Source organism: Poecile atricapillus, chromosome Z (genome assembly GCF_030490865.1).
Source record: "Poecile atricapillus isolate bPoeAtr1 chromosome Z, bPoeAtr1.hap1, whole genome shotgun sequence".
Classification (NCBI taxonomy): Eukaryota; Metazoa; Chordata; class Aves; order Passeriformes; family Paridae; genus Poecile; species Poecile atricapillus.
This window is the reverse complement of record NC_081289.1, coordinates 17,810,832-17,832,640: the sequence shown is the minus strand read 5'-3', so window position 1 is coordinate 17,832,640 and position 21,809 is coordinate 17,810,832. Positions and strand designations below refer to the sequence as shown.

The 21,809-nt window shown below is 40.9% G+C and overlaps 2 protein-coding genes across 6 annotated transcripts in view; one reads left to right on the top strand and one right to left on the bottom strand.

The window, feature by feature from the left end:
- LOC131592696 (serine/threonine-protein kinase B-raf) overlaps nucleotides 1–13,102 on the top strand; it is a 77,234-nt gene extending 64,132 nt beyond the window's left edge. For both annotated transcript variants that reach the window (XM_058864383.1, XM_058864384.1), the window contains 6 exons: nucleotides 206–252; nucleotides 818–936; nucleotides 1,670–1,801; nucleotides 4,441–4,575; nucleotides 5,461–5,614; nucleotides 11,280–13,102. In XM_058864383.1, coding sequence (XP_058720366.1) covers nucleotides 206–252; nucleotides 818–936; nucleotides 1,670–1,801; nucleotides 4,441–4,575; nucleotides 5,461–5,614; nucleotides 11,280–11,302 — 610 coding nt within the window. In that variant the 3' untranslated portion in view covers nucleotides 11,303–13,102. The remainder of the gene's footprint in view (nucleotides 1–205; nucleotides 253–817; nucleotides 937–1,669; nucleotides 1,802–4,440; nucleotides 4,576–5,460; nucleotides 5,615–11,279) is intronic.
- A 7,434-nt stretch (nucleotides 13,103–20,536) lies between these two features.
- On the bottom strand, nucleotides 20,537–21,791 carry LOC131592695 (NADH dehydrogenase [ubiquinone] 1 beta subcomplex subunit 2, mitochondrial-like). 4 transcript variants are annotated; one of them, XM_058864381.1, is made up of 5 exons: nucleotides 21,640–21,791; nucleotides 21,353–21,497; nucleotides 21,192–21,276; nucleotides 20,705–20,736; nucleotides 20,537–20,619 (listed from the first exon to the last, which is right to left on the bottom strand). In XM_058864381.1, the coding sequence occupies exons 1-3, from the start codon at nucleotides 21,711–21,713 to the stop codon at nucleotides 21,202–21,204; spliced, it is 294 nt and encodes a 97-aa protein (XP_058720364.1). In that variant the 5' UTR covers nucleotides 21,714–21,791; the 3' UTR covers nucleotides 20,537–20,619; nucleotides 20,705–20,736; nucleotides 21,192–21,201. The 4 variants fall into 4 exon arrangements, with proteins under 4 accessions (XP_058720364.1, XP_058720362.1, XP_058720363.1 ...); XM_058864379.1 differs by having other exon boundaries at nucleotides 20,537–20,736; XM_058864380.1 differs by lacking the exon at nucleotides 20,705–20,736.
- Nucleotides 21,792–21,809: the final 18 nt, after the last annotated feature.

The following is a 21,809-nucleotide window of genomic DNA, read 5'->3' as shown; positions in this document are numbered from 1 at the left end:
CAGATTTGAGCTGGAAATCTAAGCTTTATTTTATTTTTCCCTCTAAATGTTGCAGAAACTGTCATGGGTTACCAAAGTTTTACTGCCTGCATAAATGCGCAGTTTGAATGTTGACAGAATTTATGTTTCAGTAGTACAGTGAATTTTGAGTTGTTGATTGGTGAAATATTATCTAACCCACCTAATCTGTGATATTCTTTTTCAGTTATTTGCATGCCAAGTCAATCATCCACAGAGACCTCAAGAGTAATAGTATCCTTTCCCAGAGATGTAATTTTGGAAAATGAAAGCATTCCTGGTTTTGTTGTTTGGGTTTTTTTTTCTGCCAGAAATTAACTTACTGATGTGAAAAGCTGTTAACATGTGAATATTTGCCAAATAAAAATTTCACTGAGAAAGGGTAATATCACTAATAACAAAATAGGAGATGCTTACTGTGTCTTGGTTTGATTGCAATAACATAGGTAGTTTTAGTTGGTATCACAAAGGTTTTTTTGCATCCTTTGGTTTCTTCATGTAATGAAAGATTATGTGAGTTGGCTCATGGAATATTTTCAGCTTTTCTCATACTTGGCACTTCATAAAAGCCACCTGGCCATGGTCTGTTCAGCACTGGCTCAGTCATTACTTATGTAACCCTTATATACCATAATTCACCATGCTGGCTGCTTAAAACCTGTATGATGTGGGAGCCTTCTTCAGTGATGGTGAATGGTTAAAACTGTCATGTTCATGTTGCAAATTTGTAGTTGTTTATTGTTCTTTTAGGACAGGGCCAGCATTGCTTGTCTGTTTTCCCTTAACATTCCCCCCTTAGATATTTTTCTTCATGAAGACCTCACAGTAAAAATAGGTGATTTTGGTCTAGCTACAGTGAAATCACGATGGAGTGGGTCCCAACAGTTTGAGCAGTTGTCTGGTTCCATTCTATGGATGGTAAGCAAGGGGAAGCGGTAAGCTTGTTTCAACAAATTTATCTACCTTTGGCCAAACTTCCTGCTCCTGTCCCTCTGGCACACATAAAAAAGCTGGCTTAAGCTGGAAAAGACAAGCAGTAATATGAAGTAGTAAATTAATGTCTTTCAATTCTTCTTTAAGTATGTGTTTTCCAGTAGTCAGCAGAAAAACTTTAGTGTCTCCATCTTTTATTCTGAGGTTTATACTGAAATGAAAATGGTGGCTAAGGAAAATGAGTATCATTAATCTAGGGTTGAGGAGAAGGTGAGAAAAGCCTTGCAAAACGTCCTGCAAAAGAGTAGAGGAACAAGCTCAGCAAAAAGTAAGATGCTCTTAAGTTTTAAGAATTCAAGAAGAGTTGCTTCGTACTGCAATCTTCTGTGCAGCTCCACTTCCTCCTTTTCTCCCTGGAAGAAAGCTCTGTTAGCTGGCATTATTTTCAGTGTCATTAGAATTCTGGTTTCCAAATACCTTCTCAGCCTGGCCAAGGTAATTTTGCTCTGTCACAGAGAAATAAAAGGGATCACCAAGCTGAAATGAAGCAATGAGTTTTGAGATTCATGTCAGCATCCACTCTATATTAGGACCCATCTGAAGGCGAGAATGGGTCTTGCACCTGTACCCTGTACAAGTCTGGTTTTTTTATTCCTAGTAGGTGAGGTGCAGAATAATGTAGAGAAATAGAAACTAATTCTTGCCTTTTCTGATGCAGGCACCAGAAGTTATTAGGATGCAAGATAAAAACCCATATAGTTTTCAGTCGGATGTGTATGCATTTGGGATTGTTCTCTATGAATTAATGACTGGACAGTTGCCATACTCCAACATCAACAACAGGGACCAGGTAAGGGGAGGCACTGACTTCAGTCAGGTGTGGTCTGAAACAGAGATTGATTCAACCTTGGGTGCTGAACTTTCTGATGTTCTCTGTGTTTGATGTTTCTGATTCTGATGCTGTGAGATGACATTTCTACATATTCTAGAACTGCCTCAGCCACATAGCAACAATTTACTTAGTCCTCTTGAGGTATTTTGTGTTCTTTTTATTTTAAATATAGATTTTCAGCTTCTGAACTGGTTGCCAGGATACTTATTAGGGAGAGAGCAGATTACTTAATAGTAATCTAGTTTAGAATAGTTCTGCAAAGGCGAAATGATCCCCCATATATGTGTTCAATTATTCTTCTTGTTCCCCCCACCCCTCCACTTGCAGTGAATAATAAATAGTGTAACTACAGAACTGACAAAACAGAACAGCAGTCATCTCACCAAATGTTTTATATTCATTTCAACTTTGAAAGAGCATGTACCATCTAAATGAATTTACAGGATATCAGCATTTCTCAAATCCTGCTTGTTGGACTATATTACTTTCCAGAGTCTGGGGATTGTGTAAGAAGATTACTTAATTGTGAACAAATATTCTTTAAGTCTTAATGATTCCACACGCCGTAACATATCTCCACAGGATAGGAACGTTTGGGAAGGCATACCTGATTCATTGTTTCTGTCTAACCTGAAAATAGTATCTATGCACCAAGATCTTTGGTGTAAACTATTCTGTGTCTGAGCAGAGATGTATTTGTTGCTTCTGTGTCCTCATCTCTTGTTTTTTCGCTGTCAGTACTTGAGAATTGAAACCATAGCAACGTTCATCTGTGAATGCCATTTTATAAGGCTGCTTCCATATCTGCCAGAACACTTCATCCCAATTCATCAAATTTGGAGTGACTCCTTTTTAGGTTTTTTTTTTCTTTTTTATAATTTTGGTTCTGCCTTTTTGAAGAAAGGAAATGTCTGGATTCCTGGCCAGATGGATTCAGCCTTCTAAAAACAGTATTTGGCCTTGTTTAGCTTTTACCTTTTGAGATCTGAAAGATGAACCCAGTGATGTGGGTGCTTACAATGAAGTGCTGAAACAAATTTTAACATGCTAGTGAAGCCAACATATGTGATCTCATGTCTTGAGTTTTGTCACTCCTTGTCTATTATATGAAAAGTTGTAAATATTCCTCACTCTCTGGTGCATCTACATCAGCTACTATAACACAAGCAAGATTCTTAGTGAGCAAAGTGTCATTCTTGTTATACCTCAGAGTGTTTCTCTCGCTTTAACAGGTTTTTCTAGACTGTTCTTGTAGTGATACTCTCTTTTCTCTAGTCTAAAATAAAAGATTAGCCCCTATATTATTCATAAAGAAACTGTTTGAAACAGTGATGAATTTTGAATAATTTCAGCTTGAGCCATTACTTAGAAAATACCAACTGCTAGATAATGGCAAGTCTGATTGCAGCAGAGGTAGGGGATGCAGTACACAAGTCTCTACTATGAAATCCTGCTCTGGCACATGGGGATTTCTAGAGAAACCATATGGGAATTTTCTGTTCCTCCTTGATGCCAACACAGATGTGACTGAAGCAGAAAGTTAAAAAAGGACCAGGATTGTGTTAGTATAAATAACATGTATAGCATACTTGAGATGTGAGGGTTTTCTGTTGTTTTTTTTTCCCCAGTGTCAAGATATGAGATAGGTAGGCTTCATTAGAGAGAAGGTGTGCTACACCTGCTGGGTTGTCTGAGTACTCAGAAAAGGCAGTGATTACTGCTGCAGCATGAATGCTTCTTTGATTAGCTGCTTTGGAAGGGCTTTTTAGTGTCAGTGCTACTGCAGTACTCAAACCACATTGCAATTGCCCTTGACTTGACATGATGATGTTTGATGGTTTTTTATATATACAAGAGACGATTAACCATATTTATGTTTTGTTTTCCTGCTTCCTATCAGTTTACTTTGTTTTACACTTAAGTTGTATCCTTAGGGGAAATATAAGCCTTTATGTTGAAAGAGTTACTGTAAAAATACCAAGCCTGTCTGTCTCCTTTTCTACAGAGAAGAGGCAGTTTCTCTCTTTCTTTTGAGGATTTTTTGCTTTTTTTTGTGAGAGTGGGGGAGGTGGTCAGATGTCAAGAATAAGCTTTTGTGTTGGAAAAGTATATGATGGAATCAATTCTCAGAAGGTAAAGGGTTTTAATATCCAAAGGCCATGTGTTTCTTAAAATAACCTTCAATGTGAAGTTGTTGTTGATTTATAATATAAAACAGAATATTTCTTTTACAGAGTATTTATTTTTAGACGTACTGTTCCTGCCACAGAGTTGCTTGTTCTTGTTTTTGTCACTTTTTGACACCGAAGAACCATTCCTTAGATGGTTATTGCTATAAATGGTAACCATTTACTAGTGTTCAAGTTTCACAGAAATCTCTCTGAGGAGGAGGAATGATCTAATTTTTTCTCTGTACTGAATAGGTTAGCAAGCATTACTCTAAGAAATTTGTCAATTTCAATACCAGATAATGTTTCCTGGGAGCAGAAAGCTTGCTGCTGCAACCAAAATAGTCTAGCAAAATGTTCACCTTTTGTTACTGTTTATTTTATCAACTCAGCTTCTTCCTCTTTCATCTTTTTTCCCCTTAAATAAAGATAATTTTCATGGTGGGACGAGGATACCTATCTCCAGACCTCAGCAAAGTACGGAGCAACTGTCCAAAAGCTATGAAGAGATTAATGGCAGAATGCTTAAAAAAGAAAAGAGATGAGAGACCCCTTTTTCCACAGGTGAGAAATGCCTCTCTAGCTCTCAACAGATTTTACAATTCAAAGTTATTAACTCACTGGCCAGTTCCAAATTTTTTTATTGATTTTTTTTTTTTTTTTTTTTTTTTTTTTTAATTTTGATTAGTGCTATGGCAGGATTTCATAAGAGACCTGGTTCAGTACCAGGTTAGTTCTGTTTCATTATAAATGCTCATTTTCATTTCAAAACACAGGTATTAAAATGATCTGTGTATTTGGAAAAGTATTCACATGTTGGAAAAAGTTTCAGCTGGGAGATAATGAAAGTAATAGTCACAGACACACAAATTAGTACTTGGTGTATGTGTTCAGAAATGTTACACTGCCCTCCCTGCTCTCCCTGAAGCTACGTGAAGGGAAGCTGATAGTTTATTCACAGAACTTGATTTTTATCGTGCTTGCTGAGGAAGGTTTGGGTTCAAAAACCTTGAGGGGGAGGAGGGCAAAAATCTCATTTTTTCCTGTTTTGAATGTAACCAAATAGTTTTCAAAAGATTAGGAGCTCCCCCTGCTGACTTTTTAGTAAATGTTATTAAGCAAAATGCTGACAGAGCTAGGTTTGTTTGCAGCAAGGGTAGGTACAGGTATGAGGGCATAGACAAGGATCCCAATAAAAAGCAAGTGTTTTCACTGTACTTAGAGGGAATCAATGTGCCTTTAAATAGGGGGAAATTCTCCAGCTGGCCTTTCCAATCTCATTAGGGTATAAACATCAAGAGTGCAGTGCAATAAACTGTATTTTAAAAATCCTTTTTTTAGTATGCATTTAAATATTTTTCTGTACTTAATTGATACAGTGTCTTTAGTTTTAAGAGAGAGTTACAGCTTTGGAACAACAGGCTTGATCATATATTTTCTATGTTTTAGATTCTTGCCTCCATTGAGCTTCTGGCCCGGTCATTGCCAAAAATTCACCGCAGTGCATCTGAGCCCTCATTGAACCGGGCTGGCTTCCAGACAGAGGATTTTAGTCTATATGCTTGTGCTTCTCCAAAAACACCCATCCAAGCAGGGGGATACGGTGGGTTTCCAGTGCACTGAAACAAAATGTGAAAGCATGTGCCTGTGTGTCTGTGTGCTGGTGTGTCCTGGGAGTGCAAGGTGTTTGTTCTCAGTTCCCACCAGCTCCGATTGTAAAGTTTACTGAGGGAACAAAGACTCACTTCCTAACACTGAGCATTGAATGTTCCCAGCACAGAGTCTGTGTTGGTAACTAGTGCCCTGGGAGCAGCTGGCACAAGAAGAACTGTAATGTCATATAAGAGACATAGGAAAAGTCACTTCAAAACAAGCAAAAATCTTATTAAGGTCATCGGGTGTCATTTTTGCCTAGTTTATTGATTGGAATTAGTTTTATAGTTAGGAATTATAGATTGGAATTACTCAGGAGTGTATTTGATTTGAATCTACTCAAGCTGTGGTGGTCTGTTGTTTTGGGGGGTTTGGGTTTTTTTTACTTCATTTGAGGTCATTATATTTGAGCAAAAAGCTTTAGATTCTTCATTTAGTAATGCTATTCATGTGGGAAATACTTGGAAAGATAAACTTAGCTTCAAGGCTAAACACAGTCAAAACTTTATTGTGGTCAGCAGAAGTGAGCAGATACAACACAGAATCCAAAGAAAGCCCTGAATAACATGTGACTCTTATCTTGAAATTGGAAGTTTAAATTAGTACTGTTTAGGGATCATCTCTTCCTGCAGAAGAGTGGTGAATGGGTCAGGGTTTTTTTATGTTACATTTTTCTCTCAATATTCTGACCTGATGCAGTTTACACCATCTCCAAATGTTCTGTTACAATGCAACGCAGAAGAAATTCTGAATCCACTTTTGCCAAGCTGCAAGGCTATTACTGGTAATGGTGCCTGTATCCTTCAAGTAGTACGGATTTCAAAATTTATAAAAACATTTTAAATCTCAAGCATGACCAAATGCTTTAAGAGGAAAAACGCTGCTAACACCCATGATAGGAAAAGAAGATTTGAAAAAGCAGTTTTGTTTATGGAAATCAGTGTTATACCACAAATTTTCTTAAGATGAAAGGTGTTAATTATTTTAATATTGTTAAGAATACACTGAACTGCTTCTCTTCAGTGAAAAATTAATTTTTCACTTCCACGTAAAAGCTGCTAGTTTGACTAGACAGAAGCAAATCAGTTGGACTAGATATCTAACCGAGAAAGTTAGACACCTTACTAAAACCCTGCCAGCTCACTTTGGAGACTGTGTTTTTCTCTGGAGCGTTGCTCTGGAACAAGTACATCAGAGTAGTGGTTCAGGTTATATCAATCTGTAATGTCAGATATGAAACAAAGATGTGCAGACAGTGTTCTTGCATGTTTTGAGAGGAGTTGTGTGGTTTTACTTTGTTTAGACTGCTGAACTGTTAATTTTCACAGATTACTCTGCATTGAAAATGAGCTATTACTGCTCTTGTTAGGACTTCAAGGGCCAAGAGTATTCTTAGTGGATTCTGATCTACATATTCACAGAGAAGTTGGCCAGTTGCTAGCAATACGTTTTTGGAATAGATCATTGTTTACTGCTGTCTAGCAACTGAGCCTTTTAAAATGGGAAGTAGATTAGAGATCTCGAAGAGATGGAAGCAGTTTTTATATTTTCTGGATGGATTATAATGGTCTTTTTGGCTTCTGCTGTTGGAATAGTTTGGGAAGTAACTTTTCTCCTTTTTTTAGTCAAGAAAACCTAGCTGTTGAAATCTCTCTCTGTGGAAATAGTTACGGAGGAAAAAAATTGTTATTGTTTTAGAAAATCTGTTTCCCATCTTCCTGGTAGTTTCACCTCATTTTGACAGACTTATCTTAAAATTAAATCAGGGCTTAAGTGTTGTTTTCCTCTTTCATTCTCTATTTTATGTGTCTGTTCTAGCAGTGATGAGGAATGTTTCCAAAGCTGTGGGGTATGATCTTCAGAACAGAGTAAGAGGATGCTACTGGGTCTCCTGCAGAATCTAAACATAAGGCATCCCACACAGAAAAGTCTTAACCACACAGGGAGTTGCAGAGAGTGCAGAACCATCACCATTGCCCTGCCCAGGCTTATTCTTGTTCAGGTCTGCCAGATCAGTTCAAACCAGCTATTCCTTGGAATTGGAACAACAATTCTCATTGTTAAGGTTGTTCATGTGTGCTATCAGAGCTACAGTTACGGGGGGAAAGTGCTGCCATCCTTAGACACATTTGGCCCCATTTCCTGCTGTATGGTCAGTGCATTCTTTCTGTGTCACCTGTTCTTACTGAGCATTTTGGGTTCCACGGCCATAATGTGATTTGAGCTTCTCACTAAACATTTTATGAAGCCTAAAAGGAGACTGTTTTGTAGATCATTAACTTTACCTGACAGAGAGGCATTTAAAGGTCTCATTTCTGTAAGTTCTAATTGCTGCTTCAGTGAGATTTGGGAGTATCTGTGAGATGAAGGTGCCTAACTACACCTGTGGATTTGGGTCAGAGTTCTCAAAGGTGCAGCTCAGCTATATTGTTTAGAAACAAATACCTGTTGGTTCAGAAAATAGGCTTGTGGGATCATAGGTTTTTCTGAAGCAGTAAATTATACTAGGTGAGATTCCTTTTTATTTTACTTCCCTATTTATCAGTACAGAAATAGAATCTGTCTTGGTACCTTCAGCATGTTCCAAATTTTTACTTACCCCATGGATAGTATCCATACAAAAGATCGGCACAAGATCCAACAGAAAACTACCTCTTTTGTTTTCCTGTGTCTGTGAATGTAAACCAGACAGGGTGTTGGAATCTGGTGTTTCCCTACGATAAATCAATCAGTCTCTCCTTCAGTAGATAAGGCTGGCACAGGCCTGGAAGGAAATGATTCTTCTTCTTATGATTCTTCTGAGAAACATGGCGTCTGCCCCAGGGTAAGGAGTATGGTTAAGATGATGTGTATATACCTTAGTAACCTCATGAATTCAGGTGGCTTACAAATTTGTGAGAGTACAGAATGATAGCTGCATCTTAAATCCTTGCAGGATTCCAGGATTGGGGACAGCACGTTCACTCAGAACATGCCTTTGTAATAAATTGTTTGGAGGCAACATGAAAGATCTTGATCATCTTTTTTTAGTACAGATTTTTTCAAAGTGTGCATTTAAAATAGTTTCCACTTCCTCTGTGTGAGTCAAGCATGTAAAGACTGTAGTAGCTGATTTGAAAGGGGTTTGTAAGAAGTGTGTATTTTCAGATGCTATCCATCCTTTGGAAAGAACTTGTTTTGTTACCAGTCAAAGCAAATATCTGCAGTTCTGCTTGATAAAAAGTACCTCAGATGTCTGGCTCACAATGAATAGAAATATCTGGGGTTTTTTCCTTGTAGCAATTTGCTAAGCATGTGGTTTCATAGCTTGATATGGATAGGTATAGCCATGTACATACCTCACCTAGGGAAAGCTGTTACTGGCAACTGCATTTTATACATGTTCAACCAACATAACCCCTTTATTAGATGACCATTTTACCTATTTTGGTCTCTATTGATTTGAGATGAGATTAATGCTGGAATTTTGAAAGGGGAGATTTAGCATTAGCTTGTCAAAGAAAATATATTTGCTACGGTTTTGTCTAAATGGCAGGAAAGTCTGAAAATTACCTTTTTTAACCTACCATTCTATCTCAAATAATTCTTTACTTCTGGTCCTGGTTTTCCATTGCTCTTTCCCAGTTAAAGTTTCTTTTTTTTTTTTTCTGAAATCCCTATATGACTTTTAAAATCTCTGAATTATTACCAGAAATAGGCAGAAGGACAAGATGAGTAATGAGGGAGCAATCTTTTTTATAAATTGATTTTTTATCACCAGTTTAGGAAGGCAGACTGAAAAATAAATTAAATAGAGCATGTTTTCAAAGTGTAGCTAAGCATAAATGTCACTTAAAAATTGCCCTCACAGGCAGTACTTGCTGACTTTTTTGTCCTTCTCTTAAAACAAAACATGTATAAAACTTGAGGTGCTTCTGGAAGATACTGTGAAGAGAGTTGGGAGGTCAGTGAAATGTGGCAGAAAAAAGCAAGAAAAAATTATCTGGTATTTAGAGTATTTAGAGCAAGAGTTTCATCTGGTGGTAGAACTAGTAAAACAGGCAATTAGATCCATCATGAAGCTTTTATTGTATTGTTGTTGTAACTTAAGCCTGCCACCACAGTCTGTAAAGACACACAGAGCTTGAGGCCTGTCACAACTCCATGTGCCACCCTTACTTTGGACTTCAGGTGTACTCCTTTCTCATTTTCTGCGAGACACAGAGCTCTTTCCCTGCTTTCTTCGAGTTCCCTTAGAACTGGGTCAGCTGTTTCCTTACAGCCTTTTAGATGCCTTTTCTTCCCCCTCCTAGTGCAGACAGCTGACAACTCTTCTTGGTTCTTCTCTTTGTAGAGCACGACATTCCACGGAATTAATGCTATAAGCCTAGAATTTTGTTTACAGGGCTGTTTCTGTTTCGTTTCCAGTATTCAGAATAAGAATCATGAGGAAAAACAAAGCAAACAAAAAAGTCACTCTTGAAAAGATGGAAGGACACCAGATAGGGAGCAGTTGTTTGAATGTAATGGCATTCAAAACACTTCTGCTGAACAGAACAAAGACACTCTTGTGCCTGCTTATCACTCCTTCAGTATTAGGAAAGCTCTGAGAAGTGCTGTCAAGAAAGTGGCATAAACTAACCCAAAATGCATATGAAACCAAACATGGGGAAGTTATATGTGTCTTTGTTTTCTCTTTCTCTTGAGTCCTTTTGATTATGCTTAGTTAGACACCCCTCACTAAAAATCCTATAGAATAAAATTTCTTTGTGGGTGGCAGGGAAATTTTTTTTTGCTGAAGTATAGGATTAAGAGGATTAATGTCTTAGATTCAGCTTCTATTCAGTTTTCTGTCAAACTCCTGAAAGACTTCAGGCAGCAGTTTTACTCTGTGCCATAGTTGCATCCCCTCAGAAGTGGGACTACAAGTGTGTCCCATGGCACGGTGACACTAAATAAATTACATAGGATTTCAGGACATCATCACATGTGTAAACCCTGCATATAATTATTCTTTATTTAGTAATTCTGAAGGAAGCATGGAATTGCTTTACTTGTTATGCTCCCTGTTAGTGAGGCCTAATTTCTGGCCTGAGATTGAGTAGACAATCTCTCCATTCTTATATTTCTGTCAGTGGGTTGCTGTGTTGGTCTCTAAACCACATCCTAGCACTCTGTAACACTGGTTTTCTATTCAGGCACTTTACTGTATATTGTCTTTAAAGGGTAATGGATGTCTTATACAGTTATTTGTTATTAAACTAGTTTTACAACAGAACAGAACTGGTTTGCAGTTGGATGCATTTATTGAAACTGGTGTTGCTCAGGAGGACATATGTGCAATAAGGAATTTAAAAGAAAATTAAGCTGACACATTTAACTTTCAAATGCATGATGAATTTGATTTTGCTTGAATTTTCACCTTCTTGGGAAGAATGGGTACAGCTTGCTTTCAAGAAATCCTTTGTTGGTTAAATATGCTGGGTCTGTATTCAATGTTTTCTCACTGTGTATTCTCTTGTGCTTTAATTTTAACAGTTTGCATTTTTTAACATCTTTTATATTCAGCCTGATGTTCAACTAGTCTAGTAACTGAAATCACCCTTTTAAACCAAGCTCTTGTCCTCCCTCTACAGGAGAATTTGCAGCGTTCAAGTAGCCACAGCACCATGGCAGCACCCACTCTGTTATTTAAGTCTTGTGTTCCTACAGTTTCTTAACATCAAAATTCCATTCTGCTCTGCAAAACCTAAAGTAATTTAGAAAAGATATCCATAAGCTTAAAAGTGGAGCAGAATGGAACCACCAGTCCAACACAATGGGAAAAAGTACCTTTTTGGGAACCAGAGTCCTCTGCTGCCAGTGTTTCTCCTTCAACACAAACCACCACGTGCATTCGGAGACCTGCAGTGGCTGCCTGTGCCGTTGGCATCATTCCCAGGAGAGAGGAGAGGGCACTCGTGGTGTGACTGTGGTGCTCGGGCGTGAGGGGATGGAGCTGCTGCTGCTGCAACTTAGGAGACTTGCTTTGGATGGTCTGCCGGCCGCCTTTCTCCCTCTAACAGCGCAACCATCAGAGGCTGAACATCTGATGAGTGCTAACTTCAAAGAATCATTTTCCATTCTGATCCTTTTTTTTTCCTGGTGTACTTACTGATTTATGGACAACGCAGTATCCCCTTTTCACTGTATTACAGTTTCAAACACCTCAATCTGTCTCTATTACTGGGGTTCATTCCTTTAAAATTCAAAGTGTGTGGGGCAGTAGAAGCTGGAGATGTTATTCTGAAGGCACAGAGGTTCATCTGAAGGAAAAGGGGATGCTGCCACACTTTTTTTTCAGATTTATTTTACCACTTCCTAAAAAGAACAAACAACAACCACCATCCTTAACCTTTTTCCTTTTCCAGTATTTTCTTGGTGTGTGCATATACAACATCTTTTTGAAGGATTAGGTCGATCCTTCTTTTGTTGGTCCAGCAACAAACTGAAGTTTAAAAAAATGTAGCGAGATTGTCCTCTCTTTTATTTTTTTTTGTATCATATGATACAATATATTTATCAAAGATGCTACTGCAGCATCTAAAGTCTGTAGAAATCCTGATACAGACTGTGAATGGTGTATGTACCTACTTTAAAAGTTTTATTTTAAACGAGGGTGCAGGTTAATGCCAGGTACCTTACCAATATGTAATGTTTTCATAAATGAGGAAAAAAGTTCTCAGGTTGAATTGAATACAAATACAATCCCCACCTAGAATTAGACATTCCAAAAATTATGTTTTGGTACTTTCAAGAGCTTTTTTTAAAGGATTTTTATCCTGTTAACTAAACGTCCTCTGATAAGTGTGTGTGTAAATGTGGAGCATCTTGTCCTAATGGCAAGTTGTTAGATCAAAACAAAACGGTACTTGCTGGATCCACGCTGACTACTCCTCCTCTCATTTCTTTCCTCCCTGTCATCTCTTCCCTTCTGTTTGTCTTTCCCTTCTGTACACTTTGCAAATTAGGATGAAGGTGGCGGTATCTCCATTAGAGTGCTTTGTTTTCCTGTCCTCCAGTCCTGGTTTTCAAATGGTTAGTAGCTTTTTGACAAGTTACCCAGTCAGGGAAAACAACAACTCATAAAGTTCACATCATTTACCTCTAGTAGAATATCTCATGATGTGATCTGCTTGCAGAGTTCTCTGGTATGTGGTATTACCTGTAAATTATTTGTACAGAGGGAAGGCAGACTACATTGGAAAGAAACTCAAGCTCAGACAGAAGTTTCCAGATTTGATTCATATCAGCCCTGTACCACTCCAGGTGAGGCAGGAGAACTGACCCCCCTCTAGCAGGGAGTTTCTTTCTGGGAGGAGCTGGGGAGTGTTTAACAAAATCATGATGAATAAATGAAGGAGTTAAATGTGTGTGAATGTGGTGTCCATGCTAAATGTGGATGTACCGCGTGAGAGTGCTGTCCTTCCCTCCGTAGGGAAAGTTGGACTGTTCCTGTCTGCAGAAGGTTGCTCCCAGATGAAGGGAGAAAAGCACATCAGAAGTAGAAGGTGCTTTTAATACCCTGGGATTTTGCGGTGTTGCTGGTAGTCTTTGTCAGTAAATATTTACTGGGGCTATAGGGACCAGACTGATCTGAAGTGGGAATTAAAACTGAAATACTGTGTATTCATATTAATTCCACAAACATTAGCAAGATAGCAATAGTGAATGACTTAATAGTCACTACAAGAATGAAGTGATTCATGTTGGTACATGAACAGAAATGATTTTGTGTACAGGACGCATTTTAAAAACGAAGGAAAAAAAAAAAGCACAAATTCTTTCTTGTCTGCTGTGGGTCTTCAGATGCTGCAAGGTTTTTTCCTTAGTGAGGCTGGCAGGAATTTAAAAAGTAGCAATAGCCACTTTCCAGTGTGGAGAAGCTGATGCAGAGCAGTGGTGTGCAGATGGTGCAGTCAGAATGCTCCCTGGTGATGGTCTGAGGCCAGTACCTGAGAGGTGGGGGAGCCTTCGGCCACTGGTGGCAGCAGGCAGGTGAGAGCATTTACAAGATACAGGCTCCCAGAGGGGGAAGGAGTCTCTGCTTCTCCTTTAACCCCGTGCTTGGCTCCAGCCCCTTTATGGGCTATTCATACATGTCAAGGATACTTCGGTAAAAGTTCTCTCAAAAGAAGTTGTTGCCAGAGGAAGTATGGACAGGTGGTTCAACACTCATTTGTTTCGCAGAGCTTGTTAAAAGCTCTTGTTTCCTTCCACAAAGTCATGCTGACAGAAGATTCCCTGTTAGGAACTTCATTCTATCTTTGCTTAAAATGAACTTACTTTGGTGAAGGTTCATTATCCATTAGTCTACAATATGCGTCTTGAGCCCATAGGAAAAGCACAAGGAAAATTGCTATCCTTGTTCATGCAAAGCACTTTATAAGTAACACATGATCTCTGGGGGGTTTTTATTGGAATTTGTTTGTAGTTTTTCTTTTTCATTTCTGATTTTATTTTTTTTTCCCTGAGGAATGTGCAAATTGTTTGGCTGCTGTTTAGAGAAGTCCTTTCAGGATGCATTTCTACTGGTTTTCTTGTTTGTTTGTTTCCCTCCAGATAGCTGTAGTAATGTGTGTTTGTCTGTAAAGAGTTCCCAGGTAATGCTCATGCAAAACTTTGGAAGAAATGTGGTTTGTAAGTAATTGGGATTATTTTTGGTTTTATCTTTTCCTTCAGGAGTTTCTTTGGATGTCTTGCATGCCATCAGAACCAGACTTAAAGATGCCCTGTAGATGTTTAGTGAATGGGGAAACAAGAATAGATGAGAAATAAGTGCTTTCTGTAGCAGTGGGATGAAGGAGGTAAACTGAAATGACCAATACATTCATGCCTGTTACCCCAAATTCCTTAAGCTTCTTTGTGGTGTCCCAGCCACAGGCACATGTCACAGGATGTGGGTACATACTTCATGTGCACATGTTGGGACAAACACCTAGAGAGTCATACTGCTTCTTTTAGCTCTATAGTATCTTGTATTTCATAATCATTTGCAAAACTACCAGTATCCAGCCCCAGCTATTCATGTCTTCATCAACCAGGCACAGACCTTCCCCTCTGCCTTTCCTTTTCCATACAGGAAACAGAGGCCTGTTACCTATTACACCTTCCTGCTCAGTGTGACTGTTTCCCCTGGCATGTTTGCCAGACCTGCAGCATTGTGGTGGAGCTCAAACCAAATGGCAGGAATATAGAGGCCAGGTTACTTTGAAAGTAATTTCTCTGTCAGCTAAGTCCTACATGGCCCCAGATACAATTAGGCCAGTCGTTTCTTTTTTTGCTAAACTCGTGCAGGTCATTAAATGAATCTGCTTCTGGTTTTTATGCTTACCAAAAATAATCTTTTCTTGTACTTAAACGCTCTAGCAGCTGATGATGATGCAGAATGTTTGAGAACAAATACTGCCATTTTACCATGGCATCTTAGCATCACTTGGATTAGTATGTGCTCATTAGAGGCAGAATTTGGCTTTTGTGACATAAAACAAGTGAAATTCTGATTGTTGATAAATACATGTCTTTCCATAAATGCCCAGACTGGGGGGAAAGTACCCTGAAGATCTCACATAGTTTTTCTTCTATGTTTGTCTGATTGTGTAAATGCATCCAGCATTTCACAGAAGGCTGGGGGAAAATCCCCAGACACCTCACAAACAACTACGAATTGAAGCTTTGATATCTGGAGGGGCTAAATTTAGGGAAGAAGCATGTAGACATTTCACACTTTTGCAGCCTCTAGATTTTATTATCTTCTTGACTGCAAGTGCAGTGTGAGTAGCACAAACTCTTCATAGTACTGTAGACAACGTGTCCTCTGTTGATAAAATGTGTCACCACTGGCACAGTGGGACAGGCAAAGCTTCTAGGTACAGTCAAGTTAAAAAGCAGCTGCGTGAGTGGGCTCTTAGGGTGTCATTCTGAAGGTGCTGAGTGTTCTGGTTTTCTGTGGTGCATTTTATGTAGAAGTTTATGAAACCAGCTTTGTTTATGGCAGCCTTGTTACTGGGTATTTGCACTTGGTGTTTGTTTTGGCATGCATTTGAAATACCTTTTTTCACTGCTTCATTACTTCATACCAACTTCATACCCACCACATGAAGTAGAGCCAGGGCAAGTGCTGGATTCTGCACCTGGGATGGGGAACCCTGGTTGTGTGTATAGACTGGGGGATGAGAGGCTGGAGAGCAGAAAGGGACCTGGCGCTCCTGGTTAATACAAAGTTGAACAGGAACCAGCAGGGCCAGCCCTGTCCTGGGGGCATCAGGCCCAGCAGGGCCAGCCGGGCAAGGGAGGGGATTGTCCCCTCTGCTCTGGGCTGGGGAGGCCTCACCTGCAGTGCTGGGGGCACTTCTGGGTGCCACAGTGTCAGACCATTAGACCATTACTAATAAACTATTAGAGAGTGTCCAGGGGAGGGCCATGAGGATGGTGAATGGTGTGGAGGGAAAGCTGCAGATGAGGAGCAACTGAGGTTTCTTGGTGTGCTCGGCCTGGAGGAGACTGAGGGGAGACCTCAGTGCAGTTCCAGCTTCCTGTGAGGGGAAGAGGAGGGGCAGGCACTGATCTCTGCTCTCTGTGACCAGGGACATGAGCCAGGGGAATGGCCTGAAGCTGTGTCAGGGGATGTTTAGGTTGGATATTAGGGAAAGGTTCTTCATGCAGGGGGTGGTCAGATACTGGAACAGGCTCCCCAGAGCAGTGGTCACAGCACCAAGCCTGACAGAGCTCGAGAAGCATTTGGACAATACTCTTGGGCACATGGAGTCATTCTTGGGGTGTCCTGTGCAGAGAGCTGGACTTTGATGGCCCTTGTGGGTCCCTTCCAACTTGGCATAGTCTATGATGCTGTGATTCTTACCTAATAAACTACAGAAGAGCAGAGCCAGGTTGTTAAAATGGAAGTTTGAATTTAAGTTTCAAGGATGCTATCACAGAAGCTACTACGTCAGCACCATGACAGCAGTAACTATGAACCTGTGGAAAGAGGAAGCTTTAAAAGCTGCAGAATACAGACTACACCAAGAGTGAATTCAGGTGAAAACTAACTTCTCTTTTGTTTAGAAAAGAGAGCTACCAAGACCCTCTGTTCTGAGGTGTTCTGAGTGGTTTACATAGGGATCCCCCAAAACAGTTTTTGTAGTTTGCCAAATTATCACGTGCCTTTGCAACCTTAAAAAGTACAACAGAATGTAAACCAGGTGCTTTTTAACTAGAGCAGTATCTTTGGTTTACATCTGCTGCAGTAGTTTTGTATATAGCTATCCCTATAGGTAGGTGGTTTGGAGTTGATCAACTCCTGTAAAAGAGCAAGGAGAGCATTCCTCAAAATACCTATTAGCATTTCAAAGCCAAGAACAGAAGGATACCGGATTTAGTGACAGTAAACCTGCTGCTTGAAATCTACTCTTACCAACATATAATGAGGTTCATTTAACTTAAAAACAAGTAAGCCCTCCTCCCCTGCCAAAGATGTAGAGATCTTGTTAAAGAAAGCTCCAGAGGCCTGAAGTTACAATCTCATAGCATCTTGGAATGAGATGGTAGATGGATAATGAGAGCTAGATGAGGAGAAACTGATGGCTAGCACTTGTAAGGGTTCACATATATCATACAATTAGTTCCTTGTCCCAGAAAATGCAGTAAGTTTTGTTTCTGGAATGTCAGCAGTTTCCTCACTTCTTCCCTGGGCCTCTTGCAGTTCAGTGACCACATCCTGTTATTGCACATTAACTGTGGGAGATGGTAGGTGCCTTGTCAGCTGAGGGACAACCAGTAGGTGTGAATTTGATGTGTTCAAATTTCAGACTGGTTACATAGACTTCTGGCAGTACCTACATATCAGTGTCATATTTGTCCATGAAGGACAAAATAATAGGTTTGGATGTTAGTGCTTTTTCAGATCTTTTCCTTTTGTTCCTTGGGGCAGGATTTTGGCATAATTGTTACTTAGGAAGTTATGTCTAAGTACACAGTTCATATGAAATATCAGACCAATTTTAATTTGGGTTTGTTCCTTTTAGAAAACAACATGTAAAAATGTTTTATTTATGTTCCAGGAACTATCTGTAATCCTTCTACCTACCCCAAATTCTGCACTAAAAGTACGTGTGATGGTTATTTTGTAATTTTTTTTTTGGGGGGGGGGGCGGAGGGGAGTGTTTTTTGTTGGGTTTTTGTTTGTTTTGTTTAGGAACTTCTAAACTACCTAGTATTTGCTTCATAGCATCCAGCAGCGGTGTGTTCAGCTCACCCAGCCTCCTCAAGAGCCAACAGTGGCCTGTCTGGTCATTTTGTCTAGTTTGTCATGTTTGCAGCAGCTGTACTTTAGAATAAGCCTTGTGTGACATTTACTTTTGAGCAAGTAAACCACAAAAATAACTGTTTTCTTTTTTTGTTGTTTATTTGGGTTTGGAAACTGGTAAGGTTTTGTTTTGATAAATGTCATTCTGTGTTGCATTTGTGTATTCACCCTTATTGAAGAGAAAATCCATCTGTGTGTTTGGGAGTTCAGTGGAACATTAGGAAGAAATGAAGCCCATCATCTGGGCATGGATGTTGGATCTAGGGAAAAATGGACCAAACTTGGGTGTTGAGTTATTTGGGGATGGTGGGGGGGTTGTGAGGGCATAACTTAAATTAACTCTGTCTAAAATAAAGTGTAAGTGCAATAAATGTGCTTTTTTATTCAAAGCTGTGAACCTTTAGGAAAAAAAACCAGAAAAAAACAGAAAAAAAATCAACCAAAAAAAAAAAAAAAAGCACATCCTTCTTTCATGAGCCTTGTGTCCTACCTGCCTCCCCTTCCTCCCCTTCTCCACATTTCTCAACTGACAGATACCTGACAATGGCCAACTTGCATGTGTTGGAAACCCGAATTAACATTGCTGTTCTGATCTCATTGTTGGGATTGGAGAAAAGTCCTGCCCCATACTTCTTTTCCACTCTTGAAATCTTTTTGGGATCCAGTACTGCCCTGTACCTCTAGAGCAGGGTCTGCCACTGCCGGGGATGCATGAGCCAGCCCATCTGCTCTGTGGTCATCCTGACTGCAAGTGCAGAGCTCCTCCTGGCCCTCCATTCTCCAGGTGTACCCCTCCTCCCCACCTCACCCCAGGGGTAGTGAAGGGTCTCCCCAGGCTGGCAGTGACATTATTCTTGAGCAATTGCAAAAGGAGTCAGCCACCAGCTGCCTAACTGGATCCCTCTTTCCCTACCCCAACACAGTGCAGGCCGGCCACTGTTGCCTTCTGTGACTCTGCCTTGTTTTGCAGGAGCAGGTGTAGGTGTGTGTAACTTGTTGTGCATTACTGGCACTGTCTCTCTTTCTTACTTGAGCACAGGCTGCTTTTCCTTGGATTAGGAAAGGGGCACAGATCTCCTGGGCTTCCCAGGAGAGCACGATGCCTTGAGCAGTGACAGAAGGGGTAGCACTCACTGGTTGGACCCTCTGGGAGAGTAAGATAGGACTGGCTTGTTTAAAGTTTATAGATACCTGGATCTGTATCCTTTAAACTTTATTATTTTTATATATAGTCAAGACAATGGCATTACCTCATAATACAGAGGCTTGTTTATGAGAGGCAAAGTACGTAGTAAGGAGAGGAAAGGGAAATTTATATACAGATTTGATTTCTTCTGTTTGTTTGTTTGTTCCTTAGTGCAATGAAATGTATGTCCCACCACTTTAAACTCTGTGCTAACACATTCCTTTCAGCTGTATTCTTTTTTTTTTTTTTTTTTTTTTTTTTACCACCAGAGGTTTGCAAGGGGCTTATGACTGCAAAGTAGAAGGTCCAGTCTGGTTACTTAAAAAAAAAACAAACCCATTGTGTTATTAGATTTCCATAGCTGCTTTTTAAAATCTACAATGGAGTAATTGTTTTGAAACTTGTATTTATTTTTTAATTCATAACAAAATGTTTATTTTTGGTTTCCTATTATGTAGGTCATGGCAACTCCCCTTCGTTCCTTCTCAAGTTTCTCCTGTAATTGCCAATACAACTTATTTTTCTTGTTTGTTCCTTCTCCCTTTACTTTTGTTGTCCCTTCATTTGTACTTTGGAGTTTTTCTCATGTAAATTTGTACAATGGGAAATATTGTCCAGTTTGGTTAGAGAGCATGGAGACTTAAAACATATTAAAATTTGATAGCTGAATTCAGATTGAAGAAAACTATTTCAGTGTAAAGTTATTTAAAGAACTCTGTATTATATGAAAGGCAAAAAGTTCTATGTACTTGATGTGAATATGAGAATACTGCTATAATAAAGATTGACTGCATGGAAAAGTCTCAAGGAAATTGTTGATTGTGTCATGCATGACTCCTCTCCATGAAGTTAGAGGGGTGCAACTCAGGTGGTTAAAGGGAGTGAAAAAGTTACTTTAGGGTATAACACTGGAAGGGAAAGAGAAGGAAAAAAAAATAAAATCAAGGGACTTCTGCAGACCCCACTCCCTTCATTTTCCTTAAGCTGGATCACTGCCTCCTTGACTGCTGTGCTGAGTCCTAAGACATTTTTACCTTGATTATTCTGAACTTTTATATACCCAAGGGGAATTCTCCTTCATCCTGAGAAAAGCCTGGAACAACTGGTCTGGGTTCTCTTCTGAGTAAATTCTCCTGCTTCTGTGGCAATTACCCCTCACCTCCTCATCGGTTATTTGGCAGAGCCTTTACTGATAAGCCTGTTTGTTACCTGCCATGCACTCAGGGACCTTATTTCTTGGGGCAAACACATTCTCTATCAAGCAAGCATTACGAAGCTCATGTGTACTCAAGTACTGCAGCTTTAAAGCTGTCATGGTCATTTTCCAAAAATTCTACTTAAAATACAAAAAAATACAGTTCAGCTTCAACTTTGTTTACAGTTTTATTGACATAAGGACCCAGGAGACAAAGATTTGGTTCTAGGGGCCTCATTTAGTTCCAGGAACCTGAAAGTAACAGAAGAAAAACCTGAGAACCTTTTCACTCATCCTTTTCCCACCAGGCAGAGCAGAAGGACCTCCTCAATGCTACCTTCAGCAGTAGTAGAAGCTTTTGGTTTCGAGCTGTAATGTGTGACACAACAGCTTAAAAAAGACTTGGTAATTAAAGAACTGGAAACAAGCAAAAGCCTCAGACGTTTAAGGGGACATCTCGACAGATCTCTCTAGAAACACAGCATGTCTTTGAAGTTAGATAATGCTGGGTCTACAGAACAGCATGAAGAAAATAATTTAGAACTGGTACCAGGTAAGCTTCAACTCATAACCAAGTCAGTTGTTACAGTGCAGGCTAATATTGTTAAAATCAGGGCTACCTGGTCTCAGGCACCCGAGATACGTGTGTGAAGGCAATGAGCAGTGCGGACGCTGCCTCCCGTACCACAGAGGCTGGGCAAGTTCCCCCTGGGCAATGCACAAACACCTGCTGAGAGAAGGGCCCCGCAGCGGCAGAGCCGGGCACGGAGCCCGGGGCTGCACCCGAGCCGAGCCCGTGTGAGGAGGGGCCACGGGAGCCGTACCGGTGTGCTGCTATTCCTCATCGTCCGGAGGGATGCCGAGCTCCTCGTCCGTCCAGGCCGAAGCGTCGGGATACGGGAAGTGTCCCTGGGAGAGAGGCCCGTCAGAGCGCGGCCGGGGCCCGGCCCACGCCCCCCGCCCCCGGCCGCCGCGCCGGCCTCACCAGCACCATGTCCGAGTTGTGCCAGAAGTGCCAGAGGATCCAGAACCACATGATGCCGCTGAGCACCTCGCCTCGAATCACCTGCGCCCGCGTCAGCTCCGGGAACTGCCGGTACCGCGGCGGGATGTGCACCCCGCCGCTTGCGCTGCAACACAGCACGGCCCCGCTTCACTCCGGGCTCCGCCGGCCCCGGCTCCGGCCCCGGCCCCGGCCCCGGCCCCGGCCCCGGCCCCGGCCCCGGCCCCGGCCCCGGCCCGCCCGCCCCGCTGCCCGGCCCGCCCGCTCACCGCCGCCGCCCGGGCACGGCGGCCCCGGCCCGCAGCAGCCGCCCCGCCGCCCGGCCCAGCGCCGCCACCACCATGGCCGTGCCCAATGTCACCCGCAGCGCACAGCAACAGCCCCGCCGATTGGCGCGGCCGCCTTCCGGGGCGGAGACAGTCCCGGCACCGAGGTATCC

What these genes read in the sequence shown, in the direction of transcription:
- LOC131592695 (XM_058864379.1), bottom strand. Translation starts at nt 21,713, where the DNA reads ATGGTGGTGGCGGCGCTGGGCCGGGCGGCGGGGCGGCTGCTGCGGGCC. An exon ending in GCCGTGCCCGGGCGGCGGCG is followed by an intron (nt 21,498 to 21,639) that starts GTGAGCGGGCGG and finishes GCTGTGTTGCAG; the next exon opens with CGCAAGCGGCGGGGTGCACA. An exon ending in ACAACTCGGACATGGTGCTG is followed by an intron (nt 21,277 to 21,352) that starts GTGAGGCCGGCG and finishes CCTCTCTCCCAG; the next exon opens with GGACACTTCCCGTATCCCGA.